This window comes from Anomalospiza imberbis, chromosome 14, assembly GCF_031753505.1.
Source record: "Anomalospiza imberbis isolate Cuckoo-Finch-1a 21T00152 chromosome 14, ASM3175350v1, whole genome shotgun sequence".
NCBI lineage: Eukaryota > Metazoa > Chordata > Aves > Passeriformes > Viduidae > Anomalospiza > Anomalospiza imberbis.
In genome coordinates, this window is record NC_089694.1 from 13,400,552 (window position 1) to 13,428,270 (window position 27,719).

At 38.3% G+C, this 27,719-nt stretch overlaps 1 protein-coding gene across 6 annotated transcripts in view; it reads right to left on the reverse strand.

Moving 5' to 3' along the window:
• The window catches only part of AFF2 (ALF transcription elongation factor 2), a 350,681-nt gene that overhangs the window by 226,128 nt on the left and 96,834 nt on the right, over nucleotides 1-27,719 (reverse strand). For all 6 annotated transcript variants that reach the window (XM_068204990.1, XM_068204985.1, XM_068204986.1 and 3 more), the window contains exons 2-3: nucleotides 14,048-14,168; nucleotides 6,601-7,491 (exon numbers count right to left, since the gene is read on the reverse strand). In XM_068204990.1, the coding sequence (XP_068061091.1) occupies nucleotides 6,601-7,431 (831 nt within the window). In that variant the 5' untranslated portion in view covers nucleotides 7,432-7,491; nucleotides 14,048-14,168. The remainder of the gene's footprint in view (nucleotides 1-6,600; nucleotides 7,492-14,047; nucleotides 14,169-27,719) is intronic.

Consider the following 27,719-nt stretch of genomic DNA (forward strand, 5'->3'; position numbering starts at 1 on the left):
TCTGTCTACAATACCCAATCACATTCTGCACCATTCAGCTGTCCTGGCATTTGCAAGGAGCATTCCAGTTGTTCCTTACTGATCTACACCTACTAGATACAACAGTCTAATTTTCTACTTGGCTACTGTTTTCATCAGGATTAAACCTTTCTTCTCCAAATCTGCATTTATACCCACTGATTATCTTTATGCATCTTTTTACATATTTAACAGGTGTGTGTTAGATGCCACTAAATGAGTGGCACTGAGAATTTCAAAATTATAGCTTGTAGAGAGAGTTGCTGCTGTTGTTTAAGAAGCAGAGGCTGTCCAGAGAAGCCCCAGGTTCAGACCCAGTGATGATTCACAACAGCTGTCACTGCCCATGCAGAAATGTGTGCATACTCTCCTGCCTGCTCTTAAAAAAACTTGTGAATTCTGTGCTCTCAGACTATTTAAAATCTTAGTTTCTCTACAAAGAATAAGGGTTGTGGAAAAAAAATCTGAAAGTTACGACAGGAATGAGCAGTGAATAGTTTTCTCAAACTAGCTGTGTTTTACTTTAGAGGTTGCATCAGCTAAAATAAAATTTAACATAGCTGGGGGTAAAGTTTAAAAATGGCCAGATGCTGATACCTGAATATCTGCCCATCCTGTTCTCAGAAAGAAGCAAGCATGCTATTCACTTGAGGACTGATCACAGCCCAGAGTGAAAACACACACCATAAAACATTCACATACATGAAAATGGCATTTCCCCATATTTTCTTACACGAGCATCGTTTATTTCACTGTTCAGAGAGAATATTTTTATTAAAGCCGGTTATGTTCCAGAAGAGTATTAAAAAACAGTGCAAAGGCTCCACCTTTGTTCCACCTGCTAGGCTGGTCCTAAAAGAATGCCCTTGTTAGATGACAACTAAGCAGACTACTAAGATCCAAGAACATCCTTCCTAATGCATTTGCATGCCAGATAGCTGGATACAAGGTGCTAAAAAATTAAGTCTACCAACTCCTGGTTATCATTCAAAAGGTACACTAACAGTCAACACTGAGATAACATGACACTTGATGCTGGTTTTACACAGATTGTGATATTTCCCTTTAAAAAAAGTGATTGTTCCATAGTCATACACCAAATCTATTGTCAAAATTGTGAATACACCCTACAGTCCCCCTGCAGCCTTTGAATAATGCCTTCACATCTTTGCTCAAGCCAAACAAATTATTCTTCTGCTCTCCCTAAAGCCTTTGAGGTCATTTTACTTTGTGACATTTCATAAGACACCAAATGAGACAAGCAAGTACTCTGGTACTGGGAATTTCTAAAAAGGTTTAAAAACAAAAAAAATCACTCTTCAAGACACCACAGGTCTGACTCTTCCCAGAGTTAACTCTAACTCCACTCAGACTTTTTTTCTTCCTCACAGCAAGACAAAATTAGGAATAGCTTGCAAAACAAAAACCACTAACAAATGAACAATGTGAAAGCAGGAACATAACCCTTCTTTTCCCAAACCAAACACACATGGTCAGTTCTTTCAGCCACATTTATTCAAGCGACTTTAAGTGCCCTGTTTGGAAATGCAGACTTCCCACTGGTCACAGTGGCTCAAAATCAGGCCCTAAATATGCTTATTTATGTTTGATTTAAAGTAGACAAGCTATCCTCTTGCTGCAAAACAGCTTTGCTAGCCATTGTCCAGGCCATGGGACAGTAGCCTTCAAAAGGCCACAATAAGAGGTCTTCAGTCGAGTGGTGTCATATGGTCTTCATTTAGAAGTATCATAAGAACATTACTTCTCACAGTATTTACAAATTAAAAACATATGGCTGTAACCTCTAATACTGCAAGAAATACTGCTCTTTGGGTTTGTTTTTGGCCTCAGACTTTTGAAATATGAACCAAGCAAAGGGATTTCATCTTAATGTGTGATTCAGTCCATTCCTCTTCCAAGCTCCAAGTCAGGGGGACAGCTAAAGCTGGCATTTGAAAAAAGTGATTTGCCCAGAATTATGGTAATGTACTATGCTGGCAACTAGAGTAGCATGTATATCAAAAAGGGGTGGGGCTGGTTAAAGGCATCTACTTTCTATTAAATTAAAAAAAAAAAAAAGTATTATGCTGGCTTTGGTTCCTATAGAGAGTTTAATAAGTCATATATAAGCCTCTTGCATTTACTATTTAGGTTCAATCAATATGGTTATCTACCTGTCAATTTTTCTTGCTCTTTAATGCAGAAAGAGAACAGCCTTTTTTATAGCTAGCTCAGAAAGCACCAAGCAAATCAATACATGCAGCAATAACAGAATGATTTGAAACACGTAACAGAAGCTTATCACTTTGCAGTATACTGAACCCGTCAAAATATTTTCCTAGAAGTAAAGTGAAAATAGAAGTTCTCCATTTTTTATTCCTTAAGTGGAAAGTGACATAGATGTCGTAGGCCTTTTGGATTTGTTCCTAGCTTTGTATTTTGGGGAAAATTTTGTACATGAGCATTTGCTACTTTGCAAGAACATGAAGCCAGTTCTGTAGTGAGATTTAAAAACTGCCTTGAGAATCAAAAATTATCTCAATTGCTCTTGACTCCCCATCTCTAAACCATTATTGGAAATCCATGCATTGTTCTGGGGAACTGGACAGAAGGTTTTCCAGGAATGCAGCTTCCGATGTTCCCACAGGCCTTAAAACTCTCTGCTTTACTCAGTGCTCCCAGTAATTTGTGCTTGAACCCAAACTGAAAAGTACAGGCTTTCTTTCAGCTGTCACCTGCTGAGTTAGTCAATTTGAAATAATTTATAAGCATCTGATTCCTAGAGGTTTAAATATAGATAGATGTATCAAGATTCTGGATTTTAAAGCAGCAGAGAGAGGATCAGCTGTTATTGTGGTCTCTAACATCTACTTTATTGAAGGAATGCATAGGATTTAACTATGCAGCTCTCTTTGAGTGGTAAGTAACAATCATCTGCCATCACAGGATTTAAGTAGGTGGAATTCTGCATAATACAAAAGCTCTTTGCAATATTCCCAGCTTGCCATAATTTATCAGATGTTAAATGCAAGCTCAAAATTAATATATACGTATTGCAATGTAAGTATGACATAAATACATACTAAAGAGACAGGAATTAATAGGAAAGGAACAGGAAATAATGTTTACAGGTTGAGGCTTTCTATCTTTTTCTCTCCCAGTTTTAGCTCCAAAGCCATTGCTATCAATTCTATGTCATAAGATCTGGTGTATTTCTGCATGCTCCCCAACTCATATGATGGTCCTATGGCTTCCCAGTTCATGAAGATTTGCTCCACAGCTCCTGAACCTCAGGGGCTGCCAGGCCTGGGCACAACTGGTTACACTGGGTTTTGCTCAAGGCAAACCACAAAATGTTTTACCTTCACCCTTAGAAAACAATACTGATATGAAAAACAAAGCAAAAAGGTAAAAGAAATCAGTAAGGTCACAAAATCACAAAGAAACACTTCTATGACATGACTAAAAGTTTACAGAGGCTCTGCTATTTCTATTTCTCTACTAGAAATGGCCACTCATGGTGCAGTCAGGACTGAACTAGCTCTGTGTGGGTGAGCCAAGGTCTGTGAATCACACAGCAGCACCCACTCAGAGGCAAGGATTAGTCCACAGGTGTATAAGAGCTGCTAACCACCTCCTGACCTCACCTGGTGAGTCTGTGTGAACTCAGTGAGAATCTCCACAACCTCAGAAATCACTGACCCACGATCTCTTGCCTGGCGGAGACACGCCAGCAGCGAGGCATTAACAATGCTGTCTGCTCCAGAGCAGCTGAAAGATGGATGGGCATCTCTGATGGCAGAATTGGGCCCAGCAAATGAGCAAAGATTCTTAGAGCAACACCTCAAGTGACACAAATTATGTTATAAAATTGATCACTTCCTTACACATGGCAGAACGTTTCCAGGGCACTCAACATCTTATTCCATTAAGCCATGATAAATGACACCATATTTCCACATCAGTCTGAGCACTTCTTTTAAATCTGCTTGTTCAAATATTTGGTTACTTACTCCCCTCTCTCTCTGTAAGATAGCAAGAACAGTCTTTTTCTTTTCCAACACTGCATGCCATTATTGCAGGACCATCACCTAGGAATTTTATTTCTTTACAGAATTCCTCATCTTAAGAACAAGCAAAACTTTGAGATAATCACTAAAAACCTTTCAGTGTACATTCTATCTGCATACACTCAGGAACTTGAAAAAATGGACTCGGATATACAGGAAAACGACAGAACAAATTATGCAGAAATACCACAAAACAATTCTCCTATTGCTAGCTTGAAGAAGATCACCACCAGCACCTGGAACAGTGTTAAGATGGAAACCTATGGAGTAGGAACAAAATTGTTTCAAGCAGATCACTATGGCTTGAGGTGGCTTGGGAAGGTTCATAAATTGATAAGCACCACCAAAGGATCATAAGCCTCCACATCAATTGTATAAAGATTACAACAGAGCCACTCTCTGCAGTCATTCTGAAAAGGTTATGGGTTTCACAGGTGTGCACTGTCAGTTCTGATTAAGCTTAAACTAAACCAGTTATCTATAATGTTGGATTGGAAGGAGTTTTATAGCTGAATGCAAGGTAAATCAAATTCAGGATACACATCTGTGGAAAAACACAGAGGGCCAAAGTTCACAGTCCTGACACAGGCGAAAAAATCCAACTCTCCAAACTCAGGAGGAGATTTGCCTGTAAAAGATCCATCCATCTGGCTATTCTCCTGTGTTCTGTCTCAGAAAGGAAAGTTATTTTGTCACAGCTTTGGGTTTTCTTTCCCTCTTCAACTTACTATTCACTCTCAAAATGCAGACTGCTTTAAGATTATCTACTTTCATTTCTAAATTGCCTAGAGTTTACCATTTATCTGAACATGAAATTAATTATACACCTATACTTTTCACTACGCAGGACATAAACTAAAATAGCAATAAATTCTAATGCAATTTTTCATCTTTGCAACTAGGAATCCTTCCAAAAACAGCAGTTCATATCAGAGATTCCTAGAGCTGTGCAAGAAGAATGTGGGTGAAATTCTGCACCCAAAAAACATTGTCAACAACTCAATTGATTTCACAGTACCAGGATTTCACTCAAAAAGTAAAGCAATTAAAAATGCATTCTTAGTAGTTGACACAAATTGCAAAAGGTACAATGTATTTCCAAAAATATTTGCATTAATTCTGCATTTTAAAGTGCTTCTATTGACTCATAGCGTTAATAGATGGCAAGAGCGAAAAAAAGTATTTGCTTTTGCAACATCATTATTTCCTTTGCATGCAATTATTTACTTGCCAAACAATGCTAGTGACAAATCGCAGCAGACTCTGAAGTCATCTACACCAGCAGATTTTTAACCCAAGGTAAAAATAAACAGAAACATCTGTAAAGTAATCTTGCAGAAAGCTACGTTTATTAACAAATACATTTTCTAATAAAACACCATCTGCAAGCAACCCTCAGCTTCCACTTGATATAAATAGGCCTTTTACTGTTTTCAGATGCAGTTCCCAGAAAATTATTCCAAGCTCTACTGCAAAACACATCAGTCTTTGTTGCTGCCTGGAATGTTAATAAATAACATCAAGTTTTTAAATAGTCAAACAAATTATTGGCTTGAAACAATTATTCCAATAGAAAAAGCTGACCTTTTGGTATAAAGCAGTTTAAGAATGCATCACTCCTCATTCCTAGGATAAAAATATTACCAAGCAGGGAAATATTTTTGGGAAAACAGAAAGCTATGAAAAACCCATCTTGCAATTCTGCTTGTATGTACACTGTACACCTACCTTCCAAAGGTTACAGGCTTAGAGAAACTCAGACTAAGAGAAAAAATACACAGAGTATAAATAGTTCAATCCATATCCTTATTATACATTTGTGCTTGGAATGGACACGGATATGAACCAGCTAAAATGTTCCTCACAGGACTACTGTTCTGACCAGCAATACAAAATTCAACAGCTTAAACTGTTGGTTGCAGAGACTGGGACTGAATCCCAGTATTAAGAGCTCTTCAAAATGCATAAAAGCTTCAATGGGACACATTTTCATAAGCATTATTCACAACTTAAGTCATATTAATTCCAATAAAAAGAAAAAAAGGAATTTAGCAAACTCTGCAAATAAACTCCTTACTGGCAGGACTGTTTAGCACCACTGAAATTTGAACACTGCCATTTTTCCTTAGAATTTAAAACAGCAATCTGTCTATCAAACTACCTACTAGCTGAGAACTCAAGAGTGAAAATTGCAGATGAACTGAGATATTAGAGTTCCCTGTCCAGAACCAGTGTAGCTGGTACACATATATTACACCCAACAGAGATCCAGCCTTTTAATATTAATCATAAACAAGAAATGTTAGTATTCCAAAATGTGCTTTAAAAACTACATTAAATATTGCTACTGGGACTATCACAACAAACCACTGAAAGAAGTCATGCACATTTTAGAAAAAGGAATGCACTGTATTGTTTATTCCTGTAATGCAACTGCATATTTCCAGAGAAAAATAGTTAGTGAATGTAATACTCAAGCAGTACTAGAGAGAACATATTTTAAACCACTTACTTCACTAACAGGAGGAATGTTGAGCTTTGGTACTTTGTTCTTCGAACTAGGTGTGTTCACTTTTCCTTCCAGCAGTGCTCCAAAGGACTGATTTCCATATCCACTCTCAATTTCTATTGGGGGTTTCAGTTCAGGTGAGTCATTGGGTACCTGGTCCTGACCATCCATAGGCCTGACATAAGCTGTAGGCTTTTGCTGGACCATGCTGTTTTTACAGTGAAGTCCTGGTGGAAAATTCTGAGTTGAAAGACCATTGTTTGCAGTTAACAAAGAAGTGGAAGGAAGTGGAGATCCAGGACCATGGCCTACAAACTCAAGCTCTGTGGGTGACTTCGAATGACTGTTTTCTTTGTAAGTGTGTTCTCCAGGTGCTGACTTTGCATGAGTGTGCCTCCTTGAATGTGAAGATGTTGCCATAGCATTTGCTTCCTCAGTTCCCCCACTTTTATGCTGCTCACTCTGGCAGTTATAGAGATCTTCATACCTGCCCTGTGACTGATCATGAGAAGAGCTGTGCTTTGTCCGACTCTGCTGACCACTGGATTGGCTTGGCTGGGCCCCACTGGAGTTGTGACCACTGCGTGACCAGTCTGTCCTCGACTTCCTGCTGCTCTGGTGGCTGTGCAGCAAAGTAGAATTAGATGACAATGAAGAAGGTGGAGGCATTGATGTTGATGAGTTGCCACTGATCTGATGAGATGGGATCATCCTGTTCCTCGGTTCTGGGAAAAAGTTCTGTTCATTTTTGTCAATGGGTGTCTGTGGGACAGAATTCTTTGGGATTCCTACAAGGTGGCTCTGGTTGGAGTGGTTGGTTAACAGATCCTTCATCTCATCATAATTTCCCAATGTGTTCTGGACACGGTTTGCAAGGGCGTCGCCTTTATTTGTCTAAAATATTAAAAAAAAAAAAAAAAGACAAGAAAAGCGTGAGTAAATTCCTGATTTACAAGTTACTGCTCAGAATAGTTGTCTTAGAAGATGGCAAATGTTAGCTGTTTAATGGTGTCATGCTGACATTTAATTAAATTTCAATTACGTTTTGCATATGTTATGTAAGAAAAACCTATCAATAACTGTGTTCAAAGAATCTCTTGAAACAGGCTTGCATCAGTAACACTTGTCTACTGTTTCCCATTTTCTTAAATATGCTCTCAGAGAAGTGTTTAAATTGCATCAGTTATGGATGCTAGGCACAAAATAAGCTGGGTTTATGTCAGAGACGTTTGGCTTGTACATTTCATATCGTGCAAAACACAAATGCACAATTACTGGCTACTGAGCATTTGAATTGTAATCACACAGTTGATAAAAGTACGTTATTGCTCTATCAGTCCTTTGACCCACAGTTCTGCCATAAACAGAAGCTGGGTGGTCTGTAATAGCACCAAACTCTTCACTCCAGTTTAACTTCAATTACTTTTCCATAGAAAGTAGAGTTTGACCTGAAGTACCTAATCTGAATCCAGAGAAGAAAAAGCTTCTACCACATGCTATGGTAGGTTCAACTAAAAGATCATTCAAAAATATTTTCTCATAGAACATAAACAGACATGATTGCCACACTCTTAAGCATCAGGATTCTTCTGCTGTCTGCAGGCTTGTTGTATTTCTTAATCCTGCTTTTCTTTGATTTCCAGTAATTATTAAATAAATACTGACTCATGTTTGTCTCACTGCTATTATACTTTTCCTTTTGAAGAATTAAGTTTCTTTTTCCTTTTCCCTTTCACTTGTAAAAAGCTGGACAAATAAGCTTGAAGCTATAATTAATACACAGCTGATTTCCTCTCTCTTCCTGTTCTAACTCACCCCACATGGAAGCAAAGCAGCAGCCTTCCTACTGACCTTTCTGTCCCATTGAAGTGACCAGCAGAGAACTAAAACACCTTATTCCCCATGCTCACAGCTTTACAAGACTCAAAGGATAAAAACAAAGCTGAACTACAGTTCCTGTTCAAGCAGATGGTTCAGTTCTACAGTCTGGAATTAAATGACAAAGTTATGCCATGATACAGCCAACTCTACTTCTGTTTGGAGGGGTTTTTCACTCAATAAAACAAATAGTGCCACAGTCCAATGGCGCCTTAACACCAGGCCATAAAGATGGGGAAAATCAGCAGTAGGAGCTTCTGCTTGGTTAGAGAGTGTCACAGTTCTTTGGTGAGGGATCCTACTATGCCCCTGATCCCATTTTCCTCAAGTATTAAAGAGAAGTTTGAGTGATGAAAAAAATTCATGCATGGATTTCTCCTGAAATATCTACTTACATTAGACACTGCTGAAGTAGTCAAGAGGATGAGCAGAGTACTGAACATGCCATAAAAAATGTTAAAAAAAGAAGATAATAAATGCAAATTTCCTTTTGCTCATTCTCAGGGATGGTAACATATATTAGCACTGCACTGAGGCAGTGATTTAAAAATTAACTGTTCCATGTTGTTCCCATTTCTATATATTTTGCTAGTGCTCCTAACTGATACAGTTAATAATCCCAGCTGTGGAGGACCACGAATCACTTTAATTCACTAAGTCCCTAGGTTGGTCATTTTAGTGGCAAAAATTATATTCTAGCTAAGCCAAGAATAAGCTCTTTGTATATGAGCAGTCTCCTTCAACTGAGTTGCACAATGAACTGTTTGGGCAGCAGCCAAAACCAGGCCTTCTCTGTTCAACCCCCAAATTTAAAACAAGGAGATTCCATTGTGCTTAAGGGCCCAGCAGGAATTATGATTTGAAGTCTAAACACTTACATACTTGTTCTGTTTCCTCCCTGCCCAAACACTTTAACTCCTTACGGGATAGAACATGGGAAATAACAGTACCAAAAAAAAAAAAAAAAAAACCTTACCACCAACCTTCACCTCTGTGGTTCAGCTACACTTCCAGGGAGCATTTAGCTTACTTTCCACAAAGTAAAAGTTAAAAAAAAGGTACTGACAACATATCATTGCTGCAACACTTCAACATCCCAGCATACTAAATGGCTCTTGTCTAGATCCTCACAGAGAAAATGTTTTAACCTGAAAGTAGATATTTTCTATAATTTTATGTTGGAGGTATTTAATTCTCTCAGTGTATTTTCTTTTACATGTCACATGATGATAAATATAACTTTGTTTGATATTAACTCTATTTTATGCCTAATGCTCACATCCTGCAGATAGAAGACATTGTATAAATGTTAGGTATTATTATTATTCATAGTGTTTTACAGGGAACATTAATAAAAATATATTTACTGAAAACCATGGAGATGAAATTTTTTTAAACATCCTTCGTGTATTTTAAGTACACTAAAGCTCATATCCAATGGTTACTGAAGTCAATGGAAGGATAATTACTCTCTTCAGTGGCCTATGGACCAGACTGCAAAGCAAAAAAAACCCATTATTAATGGTAATTTGGCTTACATTTAAATGAAATTAGAGCACACATGCTAAAATCAGACTTAGGCATCATATCACAATCTGAATGAGCTCAGGAATGCAGTGCACTGTTCCATCTCCATTTAAGACATAAGGCGTAACATTAATGTTTCTACTTTATTTCCACAACAAATTCCGGGCTCTCACAAGAAGCACAGGATTCTTGACAAGCCCAGATACAAGCATGAGAAACACAAAATCCAGCCATAATTTCTGCTTGCTCTTTGTTACTTCCAGACTGGGGACAATTTCTACCTTCATATGCTGGATAATTGGCTGATTTCCTAAAGAAAACCTCTGTACGTCTTATTTTTTGAACAGCATGCTGAATCACAATTTTGTTGCTATCAAGAAAGTGCAGCATTTTGAGTATTCCAAGGCATAAATTATATGCCTGGTTTATGACTCATGGCTAGTAGCATTCCCCCGCATTCTAGGCTTCTGTTAATTTAGGAAATGCACATCTTCCTGCATTTGCTTCTATTTCTTTCAAAACCTATCTATAATAGAATCCTACTGGAAGACTAATTTGCTAGCTAGCTATTGCATTATAGTTTTACAAAGAAAAGAACTAATGCACTCAAACTTATAGGCCCCATTTACAAGTGTTTTTTTGAAAATTTGTGTGAAACTTGAGGTTTCATAATTCATTCACTTCCTTATGCCTCACAGTTAAACTAACCTCCATGGATCAGAAGCTGAGATCTTTTTTATGCTAAGCCTGGAAAGCATGGAGGGGCTTTACCTGAAAAAGATAAATGATTTAATATTCACCAAAGGCTCCACAATGGAAATGCTGCCCATTAGGTTCTCTTTCTCAAGTTGAACTCTTCTGAGGCAATTCCTTTGAAAAGTAACAAAAATACTCCTACTGTTTTCTTTTAAAATACTCATCTGTGAGTAATTCAAAACATTAAAAGGTATCAACAATTCTGTAGTAAAATTACAGCTTCTCCCAGGAAAGCTCCAGCAGTGCTTTTTCAAATGTCTGTTGCTGTTACACTGCAGCCCCTTCTCTGATCCCTTCTGCAAAATCCAGCATGAGCAGGTTGCACCAGGGTTCGAAGGCAGGACCTGCAACCCACTTGCATTAAAGAGCAACACAACCCTTACTGCCTGACCTTCCCAAAATAATGCTGGATGTCATCACATTGTCAGAGGTGTTGTTTTCCCACATGAGACAGTGGAGCTTCAAAAGGAGACATTTATCTTTTAACAAGCATGGAAAAATGTATTTTATACACCCACAGAAATAAGTATCTCTTTTCATGTAAGTGCACACATACACAAACTACAAAGAATCAATGTAGAAAGACGCGTTTGTCCAAAACTATAATGAACACCCACGTTTTATTTGACAGAGGGAAAGAAAGAGGCTGTAACAGCTAGAGCAGAGAGATGATAGATGAAGGCAGATACTCCACACATCTCATGATACACAATGGCAGGAGGCTCCAGGAGAAAATTTGAGCTCCTTTCTCTTTTAATACAACTTTTAATATCAATTTCTTAAAACAGCTTCCAGTTGTTCAGTCTTTAAAACTTCAGAAACAGCAGTGGTGGTTTGCCCTACCCTGACCCAACCTAGTCCCTCCTCTGGATACTGTTGAAGCAAATGAGGAAGGAATGATAAACAAGTAAGGACACTAGGTCTGGGAACAAAAGAAAGAAAAAGAGATGTTTCCTACTTCCTGAAACCTGCTATTCCCAGCCTTCTCTTTGACACTGTAGTCTTCGTGTCAGCTCCCACCCTCAGATCTTTCTGCAATGTACCAGCTGTACCACGAGCTGATGCTCAGCAGCAGAGCCAGCCCAGTGAGGATGTGGACTGTGCCCATCACAGGCCACAGCACTTTGCTGGGCACTGTTTTGTCTCACTCTGCTCCCACTGAGCGTGACCAGAAGAGACAAGTGCAGCTTCTTGTGCAAGGCCTTGAGTCTCACGAACACAGAAACATCTGGTCATCTCAAAACAGAGAAGAAATTCAAACTGCACGTGCAGGATATTTGTTCTCACGTCAGGGTCTCTTCATTTCATTTTACAATAAATGCAAACAAACCCCTGAATTTAATTTTGCACTTACTTAAGAATAAAAATCACTACATATCCACTAAGAGTTAGATTCAGCTTTTATTAGTGCCTAGGAAACTCTACTGTGGCTGGGTCTTAGCAATGCAGAACTTAAAAAGGAAACAGTGGTCTATCACTTTATCCCTTTTTTTCTCCTAGTGTAAAGTGAAGGCAAGACCTAGCTTTCCTATTTTGTTTTGCTTCTACCTGTTTTTTCAAATTTAAGATTGATTTAACTACTGAATATTTATCTACTTTTGCATGCAATTTTCTCTCAATTTTTATCTTTCACAATTTATAATTATAATGCTTTCTTAGGGCTGTATTGTATTATATTTTGCTTAATCACACAAAGTTTACAAACTCTCTGCCAAGTAGGTGAAAAGCAACTTATAAAAATTTGCCCAGAAAGACCATCAGGAAAATTTTTGGCTTTTTAGTCAGTTTTTGATAAGAAACCACATGCTCTGTGTACATTTGCTGCAAATACACACACTAAACAGATCTAAAATCAGATATTGTCATTCTTATTATACTATAGATATTGGCGATATATGATTTTAGTTTTTGCCACAAAATTTTGCAGTCTTTTGCATACTGGTCTACCTCCTGAAATCCAAATAACCACTTGCATTAGTCTAATGGAATTATCCATACAATATTTACAATGATACTGAGTAGCTATATGGACTAGTAATGTTCCATAGGATTAATTCAGCATGGTATCATCCACTTACCCAGTGTATGTCACAGGTAAAGGATCTCAGCCTTGGGTAAGGAAGGAATCTTTACCCCTGAGAGGCATCCCTGCTCAAGCAGAGGGTCACCTGGGGTGCAGTGCAGCTGCACTTCAGTGAGAGATCAAATTGGGCTCATCCTGGTAACAGTATTTACAGGGTAAAGTAGTTGGCTGCTAATCAATACAATAGACAAGACAGATGTCTTCACTTTAGCTCTGATATCTTGCTCTGTACTTTGGTTATCTTCCACTTCAGGGTTTCAAAACCACCTTTTGAAATATTTGTCAAGACATCTTCACTCTCTTGAACATGAGCCAGGGGCTTTCCAGCTGGCAAATTCATGCCAAGAAAGAAAGGTCTGTTGCTCCTCCAGCCTGCCTGAACCAAAGTACAGCCAGGACTCGAGTGCATCCATCACACTTTCATGGACTATAATTATTAGACACCATGTGATAATAATGGTAGTCTTTTCTCCTCCTTTTTGGGTGATTTTCAAAGAGCCCTCATCCTCCCTTACAGCTGCTAACAATGTAAAATGGAAAGATGAAGTGGTGGCCTTTCAATGGATGTCACTGATTGGGAGGAGAAAGAGATATGGAAATTTACATTCTGATGAATTCTTTAGGGAATGTCTTACTGAAAATCAAAGCAGCAGAAATCATAAAGGGGGACATCCCTTGGTGATGAAAATCTCAGGCAGCAAAGCTCCTTAGAGAGAATAAGACTTGTAACAAAAGTCCCTTTCATATCCTTGTTATGCTCCCCAAAGATTCAGTCTCCCAAAAGACTTCTTTGGATGGTTATGATTGCACAAAAAAGATTATGGACTCATTATTTATAGAGAGGACATTAGTTTTAAAAACTCAGATATATTTTCTTCCTAAAAGAGAAAGAGTTATTGTAAGCTTTGTAGGTACAAACCACTTGTAGAAATACCAGCTGCACATACTTCTACTGCAGGACTTTGCTGTGTGTTAAGAGGAAGAAATCTTGAACTGGACTGTAACAAAACTCCTGATTCTGCCAGTGCAACCTGGGCAGCACATTCAGTTTGCTCTGCTGCCATATGCTGATTTGGATAATCACTGTATTCAAGAGTGTAAGTACCAAGGCAGATGCAATACTTCCATTTCTTAGAGGTGATGAGAAGCTTTAATTGTACTTGTGTAAGACAGTGTGAAAATGCAAAATGTAACCATGTAATTTACCTTGTAGGGTTCCCCGAAGAGGTTAAAACCTGAAGCAAAGAGATCTTCATCTTGCTGGACTTCCTGGTTTCTTCTCTCCCATTCCTTCCGCTTAAGTGCACTCCGGTCTTGCTCATAGTGACTGGAGAAAGACAAAAATGGCAAAACATTATTTTCCCCATAATTTTGTTACATGTTTATTACTATCAGTAACAGCAACAAAACATCAGAAAAAATGCAACTTCTGAGGACAGCTCTGAAAGAAATGGCCACTGAATAATTTTCCCAAATTTAAATCTGGAATCATAAAACTACGCAAAATTGGACAGTAGGCAGGCAGTACACTTCTAAAATGGAAAGTGTTTCAATGAAACAATGAAAATACTGTTTACAAATTAACAGAGTATTATGCAAAAGAATAAGATACATTTTGACATCCTTGTACTAGCAGCCTGTAAATACATGTGCACCTGCATGCAAACACACACACGTGTGCCCAAAAAGCATGGGTCTGCGCAGGGAAAGCAAACGTGAAGGCTAGGAAGCACAGCAACATCTACAAATCCATTACACTGAACATCCATCCCAAGGCTCCAGTTCAGCCTCGTGTGATTTAGACCACCTAATTCTGTCCCACTTTGTGTTAAAATTTATGTATGGCTTCATTGTAGATGTCAAGGAGAGGTTAAGAAGTGTTTTGTAGAAGCAGGCTGCCAGAAAAGATTTTAGGATAGTTGATTCCAGTATCAGATAATTCTACACACAAACACAGAAAAGGATCTAGCACCTCGGTGCAGCAATGGTGAGTGGCACTTATCTGTGTGTCAGCTTTGTGCACCTGCCAGACCTAGATGACAGGCTGAGAGACCGCATTCACTTCTCCCCTGAATAAACTGAAGTACTTTGGTCTCTTGGCTCTGCAAACTACCTCCTGCTCCTCTGAGGGAAGAGATATAATTAAAACCCTGAAGGAGAGGGAAAAATAGCAAAGGAAAGAGGAAAGGAAAAGATGCATACTTCAACTTGCACTGACAACCTCTCATGTGACAAGCATTAAGGGACACTTCTGTGCTTTCAACCCGCATGTGATTTGTTATGAGGCTTTTGGCTCTGCTTTGTGTCAGTTAATTAGCTCCCGAATTCCAGATGACAATTTGAATAGCAGATTCGGTGCATGGCCTGATGTTATCTGCAGTGAGCACAATCTCCCTGATAGATCCTGGCCGTACATGCACACATCCTCACACAGCCTGTATGTACAGATGCTTACATACAAACACACATATTCCAGCTGTAACAAAGAACAGTTAATTCTCCTATCTCTGGCAAGAATGAATTAAAACTCCATAGAGCTCCACTGCACTTGGAAGATAACCAAATATCTACAACTTTTGCCTTTTTAGCTCAGCATGATATTGTATTGAAAGCTTCACACCGAGAGATATAATGAGGAATGAACTGCACAGTGATGAGGCTTTAACAGTGTATAAAGTCACTGATTTCTGAGTGAAACCACAATTACTAATTTGAAGCACCAGCTAATTAAAACCACAGCTATGTATTTAGCCTCTTGTTATACCTACTGCAGTTTATAATTATGAGGACCTCTTTATCTACTCAATTAAAGTTCTTATGATTCAGGCAGGTTGTGTTTGAACCTGCAAGCCCTGTGGAGAGCACAGGAAAGCATATGTCTATTGCCTGATGACTCCATGTAGCCTTACACTTATACACTTGTTTTTATACAGGCAAGGAAAGAAAAAAAGAAAGACATGCCACAATGAGATTTCTAAATAAAAAATATGAATTAATAATTGGTTTAAGCAATTCAAGACCACTCAGACTTGGACTGAATAAGGCTTGATTATGGCTTGTAAACTGAATGCAAAGCCACCTACATAGGCTGAGCTGAATGATTGCCATCCACATTTTCCGTCTACAAATTAGAAGGCTGAAAATATGCCATATTTTGTTTTATTTAATTTAATTGTTTTTAACACCTCCTGATGTACCAACATCACTAACACCAAGAGCAAGCTCCAGAACACTGTTATAATCAATGCTGTTTTTTTGCAGAAGGTAGAGTACTGTTTGCTGGTCTCCTGAGGGAGACAGAAGGGAAATTGTTGTAAGGACAGTCACTTTTCTATTCTACACATGACCACATTGCTAATGTAACACTGTAAATCACAAGCAACCTGTTCACAAAAAGGTGAAGGGGGGAATTCCTTTCAAATGCTAAATCAAGACTATAATCCACAAATACAGGAGTAAGTGAATGCAAGCTGTTTCCCAGACTGGTACCCAAAGATGAGGCCCAGGCTGATTCCATCTCTCCCCACAGCTTTGCTGGAGCAGGGGGTGGGGTTAGCCCAGAAATAATCCAGCCCAGGAGCAGTAGGAACACACTATATTTATCCCTCTCGTGGGGGATCTTTCCAGAGATTTCTCTGGCAGTTTGACCCATAGACTGCATGACTCTTCAGCAAGATCAGGTCATGGTGAAGTTATAAGCCCAGTCTCACAGATCTAGTCTAAGCAAGATTTTATATCCTGCATATGCAATGTTTGCTAGGGAAGCATTGCCATCCCAGGACTGTCAGCATTCACTTCAGAAAGAATTATTCATGAAAGTTAGAGCTGCATTTTACAGCTTCCCAGTGGCTTCCACGGCCTGGGGTTTCAGGGTGAAATCCCAGGCACATTCAAATCAAACAATCTGGCCACTGAACACAGAGATCACAGAGTACAGCACACAACACATCTCACCCCTCACGAGAGGTTACAGCATTTTGTTATCTAAAAGCCAGCTCAGGTCACAAGCATGCAAAGTATTTAGGAAACCAAGTGAGGCATTATGCCATATCCTATCTGAGAAAAAGCAGAAAAGACCCTAAGACTACTAAGACATGCTTTATGACACATTACAAAACCACAACTTCAAAAACTATGAAAACAGCACTGGCATAATTCAAAGTGGCATAATCACTTTAAAAGACATTAACTTAAGCTAACACAGTGTTTAGAATGTTAACATTAAAAGTTTGAAAATACAGTATTTTCCAACATAGCACAGTGAAGTATTTATCTTTTATTGCGTTTATGAAAGATTTATATTTCAGCCACCCAAGAGGTGAGTACAAAGGCACACCTCAAGCCCTAGACCCCAACAACATTTCCAGACTACAAAACTGTGAGAGTCCATGTTACAACACAAGCAAAACCTTAAGTAAATTGTTACCTCTACTTCAATCCAAATCTCACTCTCATATAGTTTCTTGTGATAACAATAAAAAAGAATAAAATGAAAGCTGCATTTTGAACTTCCTACTGGCAGAGTCACAGGGCAACCTTAAGTGTGCAAAGTATCTATGCAAAAGGAAGTGGTTGTTCATCCTGTCAAGTCCATTACTTGGTTTATTTCTCTGCAAATGTACTTTTGCTATGACAGTGCTTGACACGGTGCTGGTTGTGGCTACAGGAAGTCAAATATTGTAAGATCATACACAGATTAGGATAACAACTTATTTGGGTTCTGTGTAATTCAAAGAGAAATGCTGATTAGATCTTAAGGCTGCAGTGCACTGAGAACCTAATGGGATGCTCTCCAGAAATTCTTAATGCAGCCACAATGCAATCTCTGGGACTTATGTTTAATTTTTAGCTTAACTGATGTTCTGTGAAATACAGATATGCGATTAGTGGTGAAGGTGTCAGTGAAAACTATAGTCAGATACTGTGAGGAACATCAGAGTTCAGTTTGTCTCACTTGTATGAGAAATGCTTCATGACTCCTCTAAAGCCAGGAGAGCAGGATACGACAATACAGGCTTTCGTAAACATTTTACAAAAAGAGATACAGAAGAAAACAGCTGTAGGCCACAATATTCACTATATCCAAGAGGGCAGCTCCCTAGACACAACTATTACATGACAATGCTGTTTAAATATGTTAGCTCTATTGTTTGGTTACCACTTATTAGGTGAATAATTTAATTTGAATGGGGAAGCCTGTATATAAATCTGAGAAGATCAGGAATGGTGAGCAGTACCAATAGTACAAGAGCACATGAGACCACCAACCTACAAATTACCAGTGTGGTGGATATGGCAGAAAGAATAGGAACTACAACTGTAATGTTGTTTTGGTATGCTAACATTGGGACAAAATGCATTTTGAGTAACAGCATTGGATATTTAAAGCTTTGCAATCAGAGCAGCACACATCCATTTGCCATTCTTCTCAGCTACAGGCACAGTGTGGGGACAGTGGTGAGCTGCTGCCCTGTGACAGGCCAGGTGCTCAGCCTGTGTGAGTCTGCAGAGTGTCAGCAAGGACAGCAGAGCTGCAGCTTCACCCCCACTGCAGCTCACGGTGGCTGGAGGGACAATCCAGCCCAAGCCCTGGAGAACAGAGAGGAGGAGGAGGTGGCTGAGGCAGAAGGAGGTTATATCAAGGCAAAAGATAACAGACATACACATAGGTTTTGGACTAGAAGCTAAAAATGTGGATCTGGCGATAAGAGATGAAAGTCAGATGAGCGCTGGCTACGAAAAGAGAACCAGAAGGAGAATAAAATTTGGGGCACTGGAAAGTACAGTGCTGTCATCTGTGGTGAAAGTGAGAGGATGTGGTGCAAAAGATCTGGAGGAAGAAAAAAAAAAAAACCTTTTAGGACAGACTGCAACAAAGTAAGAGGTTATAGGGAAGAGTTAAAAGAAAGCTGATGAAATGAGACCAACAGCTAAAGGCTGAGCCCTAGCGTTTGGGGTTTATTTTCAAAGTTGTGCTAACTAAAGCCACAGAAGTCTCCCAAAGTGTGGAAGACTAGCAAAGAGCCTGAAAGACTGGAGAAGGAGCAGAAGAAAGAAGTCAGACCAGACAAGTTTGAAGGAGTAGTCTCTGTGATATTAAGAAAAAGTAGGAGAGAAAAATGATCAAACATCTCATGTTGCAGACAAATCACGAATGAGAACAGAACAGGGCTCGGTTGATTCAGTCAAAATAACAAGAGCCCAACGGGGAAAGAATCAATAAAAAAGCAGGAGCAGAGAGGCTTTACAACAGTGACAGAATAGATACATGAGAATAAATTAATGACATTCAAAAAAGCCAGCATTTATCCACAATTTATGAAAGAATTAGTTGCTGTTCTCAGTAACGTCTCAATTCACAAAAATGCACACTACATCAAATCAAATATTTCCCCGTACTAGTTCCACCCCCTTTAAAATATCAGATATGCCTAAATGATGAAAGACGTTCTCAAACTGAAATGTTTGTAATTTGTGGAAGCAAAATATAAACACAAGCTTCTAAACTAAGACACAGTGGATATAAAATTATACGGATTTGAGAACTGAAAGTCCTTTCCCAAGGTTGTTGCTTCATAGTTTTTACTTTGCCCACAAGTACTCAGAAGTTGGAGAAGTAAACTCAGAAACTGGGCTTCCTCAAAAACTAACTCATACAGGGTATTAAACATGCCAAAGCAAAACCCACTCATGAGTATATGTAACTTGCAGGAGAAATCCAACTCAGGTCAATGAGGATATGCTCAATGAGGATAGCCCCCATGCTTCAAATACACACTTGCTTCTCCACACCTGAGCAATTCTTCTTCAATGCAACTTAAAAGCATAAGGCAAAAAGCATTTCACCTGGCAATCAAACTAGGTGACAGACTGCTTCTAACAAATACATTACAACTGGAATTCACCTCTACATTACTCCAGTTTTATCTCACCCTAACTCCACTGATTTCATGTAAAAGCAGAGTACCACAGCTCTGTACAAAGGAAGAACAACTCTCTTCCTTCATCTATGCAGATTCTCCCAGTATAAACAGTGGTATTTTAATGCATTTATTCTAAATGAAAAAAGAAAGAAAAAAAGAAAAAAAGAAAAAGCAGCCTCAGGTCTTAAATTTCATAGCAGGTCATAAAATGTATTAGGTAAATGAGAGGAATTTCAAAATCTGATATTTAGGCAGTAATATGGCCAACTTAGCATATCTTCCCTGCTGATCTGAAGTCTTTGCTTCACTAATGATAAATACAAGCACCACCACACTTAAAATAGCAAAATTCTTCTTCCTCTGTTTATCACCACTGAGCTTACATCTTTGTCCTGGTAATTTTCCTACTTGACAGAGACAAACCAAGACATACCAAAGATAGCTTTACAAGTTCTTAGTATCTTTCATATTTAATGTTTACTTTAATGTGTCTTCCTTTTCATAGCATGAATAGTTACTGAGAGTATCTAGCACAGAACATATCTATCACTGCACTTCAAGATAAATGATTTATTTTAAAATATAGAATATTCTGTCTTTGATGTTCAACAGTTCTGCAGAGAAACACTTGAGATGGTCACTGGTTATCTATCCACATGAGCTAAATCTCTTCACAATTTGCATTAAAAACAATGCCATTCCTGTAGCACATTTAATAGAGAATATAGAAGATTAAAGGCCCCAAAGAAAATAATGCCCAAGAGACCCCAGGGTGAATTATGGAAATGTAAGCTATGGGTTTGGTTAGTATTTGTCATATTCCTCATTCTTTTTAGTTATTCTCACATGTACCAAGCACCTAGAAAATGTTCTTTTTACCTCAGTTTTCTCCTGTTTTTAGTACTATACAGCCCCAAACCTTTCCTGAATAAGAATTTGGAAGGAACGATTCTGGGGGAATGGATGGCAGAGATAAGCTGCTGCATAGTAAGCATATAAAGAATAGATGAGGTTTCAAAGGGGAGCATTTATTGTTTCCTGTATCATAGCATATTGTCTTTCAATATGATTAGTTATCAGTCTGAGTTATCAAAAAGTGGGATGAAATAAAGCGCTTACGCAGTTATGCTTCATTGATGTCAGCTAGGGGAGCATGAAAATCTCCATGAAGTTGGGTAATTGATGTGTAAATCAGAGCTCAATCACTCTGTAATAGAAATGGTCCCACTGAAAGTATGGTTGTTGAACAGTATTGCAGAGGGGTGGGGAACAAAAGAGAAACAGAGTCAAGACTTATTTATTAAAAAATATAATAACTGGCAATTTACACAATTTTCTCTTCAAAGGAGAAGTGCTGTCAGAGACATTTAAATGCAAGCTGCAGATCACTGTATTTGGGTACCTTTATTTGGTAATAATTAACTGTTTCTGTTTTATTAAAATGCTTGGGGACACTGATATGGATATTTAAAAAGCAAATTAAATGAACACATTCATCCTTTGAAAGGCAACACGTGTAAATGACATCAGCAATTGTAATTTGCTTAACAATGTGTGTTCAAGGTATGTTTTGGAGTCATATTACAGTCTTCTTGTCAGTTCAAATTTGCAGTATGACCAACAAAAGCAAAACTGAAAGAAAAGAGGGGGAGGGAAAAGGAGACTAAAGAGAAAAATGGTTATAACCACATCTTCAGAAGGACATAAAAAACAAACAGTCATTAGAACATCAGTCACATAAAACAGCTTTCCAACATGTGGTATTTCTAAGAGTAAACATCTGATTCATAAAGAAAAGAGCTAGCTAAGATAACATTCTGGGGTTATTTTTGTTGTAATTTTTTTTCTTTAAAGACATGAATGCACATTAAGGTGTTGATACCAACCTCCCAGAAACACCTGGAATCCAGTATTCTAGTTATAACTTGCAATAAACTACTGATAAACTCTAACAAACTTACATAAATGTGAAATTAAAGAGCATTTTTAGCATCAAATGAATTACATTCAGGACACTAGAGCTCGATTAGGAAGCTTTATTAGATAGGTAATATGCTGTGACTCTAAGGGGACTGATTACTACAAAGGGGTTGAATAGGAAAATAGGTTCAACCTTTACTCTCAATTTCATTGCCTGAGTTTAACAGAATACAACATATTTCTAAATGTTTTTTGGTTTGGGGTTTTGTTGTTGGGGTTTTTTTTTTGTTTGTTTTTTTTTTTTTTCCAATCTGTTCTGGGATTCGATGTTTCTACAAAATTCACTGAAGGCAATGAACCTTTGAAGCCTTTGCCAAAGCCTGTACTGTGTTTGAGAGACACCTCTCCATGACTTCCTCACTGCCACCATACTCCACATGCCCATCAGCACCAGCACTCTGTGTATTAATGTATTAAGGATGAATATAGCTGTGTTTAGCTGCTGTGCATTTTTCTTCATACACATTAATAGCAAATGTGGCATAGTACTGCTACAAAGAGTATATTTTACATATATTACTCCCAAGACATAACACTAATTTCAATCAATAAAAGCCTTCTGACAGTGCTTGTTACAGTCTGTTTTCCTTCACCTGAACACCTCAAATTGTGAAATATTCCTTGGAAATGTCCATTTATTTTTGTACATGTACCATTTTCAAAGATTAAAATGCATTTTAAAGTATAGACACTCAAAATCTTTAACTTATCACTTAATGTGTACAGATTGAATTCATACACCAAAACCAAAAACCATTTCAGAACTCTAGTTTTGTCTTTATCTTTTCTCATTATTATAATTTAATTTTTGTTTTAATACTGGCACTCAAAACTTCCTGGGGACCTGTAGGATGCTTTCTTAAAAATGGAGTCCACATGTTTGTATTTGCCTGAAACTTTGGCAATGATCTGCAAGAGATGGCAGAATAGACAGAAATAAATCTTGTCTTTTAAAAGAGTCACAAAGCAATCACTGATGAACACAACCTTTGGGTATAGATGAATCAGCAGATTCAACTGCTTGGGTATTTTATTGCAGAAATGCTTCTGTGTGCTCCTACAGCTCTAATAAATGCATTAATTTACTAACAGGCACCTCTGCTCCCTTGAGCATTTTCACATGCTGTGCAGCTCTTTAACCACATTTTCTTAAACTTAACATGTGCTGAAGAATACCACCACAGGAAAATTAAGAATTCAGTAGGATGACTATCTCATTCATCACTTAGACTGAGGGAGAAGTTCACGCAGGTCTCAGTGTGCAGTGCACACATACAGGCTGATTCAGACTCCAGTGCACAAGAAACAGCACTGTAAGCCTAATATAATTTAATTGCTTGTTATTTAGGACATTGTCTGGCTAAAGAAATTATCATTTACATAAATTATTCTTCTCTCAACTGAAATCCTATGTAATTGCCTCCATGTGTTTTGGTAGAACCAGAGGAAAGGACAGAGATGATCAAATAAATTCAAGGTCCTCTCAATTTAAATTCAAGTTCAGCTGCATCCCCTTTTCAATGCTGTTGTGAAATATCTTGCTCATTTTGGGTACTACCAAGTTGCAGGAGATGCAATGGTCTTGTAGCTTCACAAGATTTAGCGCTCATCAGGATCAAAAGAATACAGAACATTTCAAACTCCAAATTTTCAGCCTTCTTCCACCAGACCTTAGAAAGCCTCACAGAAACAAGGTGCCTGTTACATACAGCTTAGAAGAGCATTAAAATATTTTGTGCTTACTTTTCCTAACTATATTCAGAGTCAGCAGGTCAATGGATTATCACCATCCTTGGCTTCTAGTGAGGAAGATAATCTGCCACAAATACTGTTCATGCCTTCAGCAAACATATAATGTTTATTCCTCATTAATAAACACAGCATAAAGTATGACAAAATAATTTAACCAAACCAGCACAAAGTTCATCAGCATTGCTGAGGTTTACATCCTCTAAAAGGGCATAGTTCAACTGATGCTACTGGCAATTTTCCCAGTGAATTCAATGAGGGCTGGATTGGACCAAGCCATTTAATAATGCCAAAAAAAGCCAGGTCTCAAAACGCAGCCAGCTCTAAGCAGCAACTTCTTGGTATAAACTAGATTTTCTGTTATATTCCATATATATATATGCTAAAAAGAGATTTTTTTATCCAGTGTCAAGAGTTTAAAACTCCTAAGTACACTTCAGCACATACCAGAACTTCTATGGTCATTACTTAAAACTGATATTGACTGCAGAGATTTTCTGCTTGACAAAGGTAAATAAACAAAATGTACGAATGTCTTAAAAACAAACAAACAAAAAACCAACAACAAAAAAACACCCAAAAAACAAACAAACCAAGAAATCAAGCAAGATACCAAGTAAGTTTCCTATTCTACTCCACAGGCCATTATCACCATGAGCTAAAGACCACTTAGATATAAATATACATATTTATTTTTAGTGGTGTCATAGATTGTACACATGAACCTCAACCAGCTGACTGGGGAATAATCAAATTTGCCTGTATACCACAATGAGCACTGACAGAGACACACACAGCAGGCCACAGATCATGCACCCTGTCACCCAGAAAAGGTAAACCAAATGTAACATTCTCCCTGAAAAAAACAACATCCTTCAATTTAGCTCAAGGGAATGCTGTGCAATTAGGGATATGGTATGTAGGTCTTACACAGGTTTGAAATATGCTCTGGGACTTGAAAGCTAAAAATGAGCACTTAATATTGTAAAATACTTCTTCAGAGAGAGTAAAATCATAACAAAAATGTTATTTAGACTGGCTAAAATTCAAACTCATGCCTGAAATTACTTGAATCTTTAAGGTGGGTGTGATGCAAATGATTATCCCAGTACTGCAGTTCCCCAGAGCCAAAGAGAAACTATATCCATCTCTGCAGTTATGTTTTGAATGTGTTTGAAACCTCACATCTGACTTCATGAATGACTGAAATATCACAAAGAAGAAAACAAGGCCACTTAAGGCCAGCCTCCCAGCAGGAGGTGAGACCAGAGCTCTGTTTAACCCAATCTGCCTCTGACAACAGGCACCAGGCCCAGGGCACAGCAGTCTCCAAAATATTGCCACTGCCCTGAGAAAACCTGGGCACAAGAAGCTGTGTGTTAAGTACAAAGGAGCAGGTGTATTTATATTTAGCACCTCTAGAAGACTCTTCTCCAAAAAATGCTCTCAAACAGAATATGCTATGGCAAGGAGTTGCACAACTCATCTGAAAATCACTGCCTTAACTCAAAGGAGGTTTGCTGCTCACATCAGGTGATTAAAAAAGATTCCATTACACTGAACACCTGAGAAGAGAACTCACAGGTATTTTTGAGGGGCACTGCCACTTGCTACAGGCAAACAGGGAGGAAGCTCCTGTGCTCTTTAGTCTCTGGAGAACCTCGGGTGCACGTTCCACAGCACGAACGATACCCTGCACTTTTAACACCAGACACATGGGTTACTGCATCCTGAATAACAGTTATTTGCACCCAAAAACCTATCTCTGTCCCTTCTGCTATCAATCAGCAAATGAGTATCACTTATTTTCACAACACGAACACAATGTGATACTTAACAAAAGTGCATCCTTTTTTAATTCCCTGCCATCAACCATTTGTCTAATAGAAATATTAGACAAATATATAGACAAATATACTATGTAACATGCACAGATTAAAATGCAATGTAAGTTCAATCATATTCATTGGAGGCTGGCCAACTCCAGCACATTTTTGTATTTAATAATAAAATAGTCTAGTGTAAAAAAATGTAAACTAGCTTCCATCCTGCTTTAATATTCACTTAACATGAGAAGAAAAGGAATGCAATTTTGTTTAAATATTAAACATTACATTTCTTCTTTTGATTATTAAAGTATTATTAAAGTTAAATGAAAATGTGTTTGCAACCTCCTTCCTCTGAAGTCTTACAGGTCACTGTTATCACTAATATTTTGTCCTTCTAGCTGGCTTCTTTGGGGATCTTAAAGCACTTTAGGAATCAGATCAAGCCATGCCCAATTACACCTCTGGGATGGAGCAACTACTGTCAAGCAAAACAACTGAAGGAATGAAAGTTTAAGTGAGGTGATGACAGTCATTCAAGAAGAGATGGCTAAGGAAAGAAAACTGAGGAGTCCCAGCTCCCAGACATTAAACTTTACCCTAAGACCAGCTGTAACTTGCAACCCTTCATCCACCTTTGAGCTCTGAGATGACAACCACCAAGTTGAAATTTAAGACTATCTAACACCACCACATAGCAAGGAGGAATTATCTTTATGTGCCTTTCCAGAACACTGGGTCATACACCATGAGACAAGTTTTCTCCTGCTGAATGTCACTGCGAGAGGTCAGAAAGGATGTTCTTATTACATTTGCTGGAAGGATGGAGTATATCAAATGATTTAATTTTGTGTAGTGCCCCACTTACTTTGACAAACTGATACTGCACAGGGCATAATGTCATTAGGTGATTAAAGTACAAGAGCACTCAGCTTCCCACCTTCTTTCATAACAAGAGCCTGTGAGAGCTGTTACAGCAGGCTCAGGACCAGCAAAGTTGTGGCTGTGGAGGCAACACAGACCCAGGAGCATAGAACATCAAACTCCTCCTCTCAGTAGGAACCAGAAATAAAGGTCATAGTCCTTCTGAGAGATCCCACCTTCCCCTTGGGCTCTTGCAGTACTTTGAGCCCTGGCAAGAGCCCAAACCCACATGTGACCTTCAAGCATCCTCTGCCCGGCCCTTCTATCCCTGCAGCAAAAGGACAGCAAAGTACTGACAGCAAAGTGACACGACACAATCATAAGGATATTATGTACTTCACTTTTCAGCCTTTTTGGCATTGCCTTTGAAAATTGCAAATGTTGAGTTCTCCTCATAATGCCAAATGTATTAAAACCTCAGAACCCACGGTAGGAAAAGTGTGTTTTGTCACACACACCCTTTATATTTATGTTTTCTTTCATATAAATATCTAATGGGGTTTGAATAAAATAAAATCTGCACATTGCCATGCGAAAATTAATTTTAAAGAACTGTTTGTCAATTTAATTTCACTGATAGTAACAGACAGATTTATGAAGCAATTAACTAAATATTTGTTTTTTCACATTTCAATTCATTATAGTAAATTAACAATTTTCCACTTGAAAGTCTTGCACTGCTACACTGAAAGCCTAAAACAAAGTGTGTATTTCTGTTGGTCTAGGAAGGATTCTCATTTTCACAATGTGGATTATTCTCCTTACATTAACTTAATATACTGTATACGTAATTCAACCCCTCTCATTTCTATATTAACACAGAACCTGTCATTCTTTAAATGCCAGTTTCAAGCAACCAGACATAAATAAAGAATAATTACAGCTCTAAAGCCAGTGTAACATCTGCTCAAGAAAACAATCCTGCAGAGTGGATTTTATTGCCACATAACACCCACTCATGATTCAGACAATCCGAGAGACAAAACCAAGGCTGCTGACAGATCCAACCTGACCCTGAGCCGTGATGCCAACATAGACCACGAGCCCTGACAGAGCCAAGGGAAGGAGCAGAATGAACTGAGCCTAATGTGATGTTAAACACTAAGTAAAAAGCTCACCCTTTCCTCTAAGGGGTATGTATAGCCCAATTTCACATCTATTTTACTTATTCCGATGATTTAAACATCTGAATTAATGATTTCAGCTCCAAGGAGGTCATCTGGCCATGGCCGTGTGGATCTCTACCATTGCTGGCCAGATATTAAACACATTAAGGAGCAGTCATAAGACAGAACTACAGCTTTATGTTCTTTTACCTGGTATTGTACCAAATTAATATCAGGAGGATTATACTCTATAAATATAAAAACATCAGCTCATATGGCTATTGGATTCTTTTCTCCCTGTGTCAGTGTTTCACTACCTGAACAGAAATAGCCTTGGTCCCTCCATATCTCAGCTCCCTTATGGAGAGCA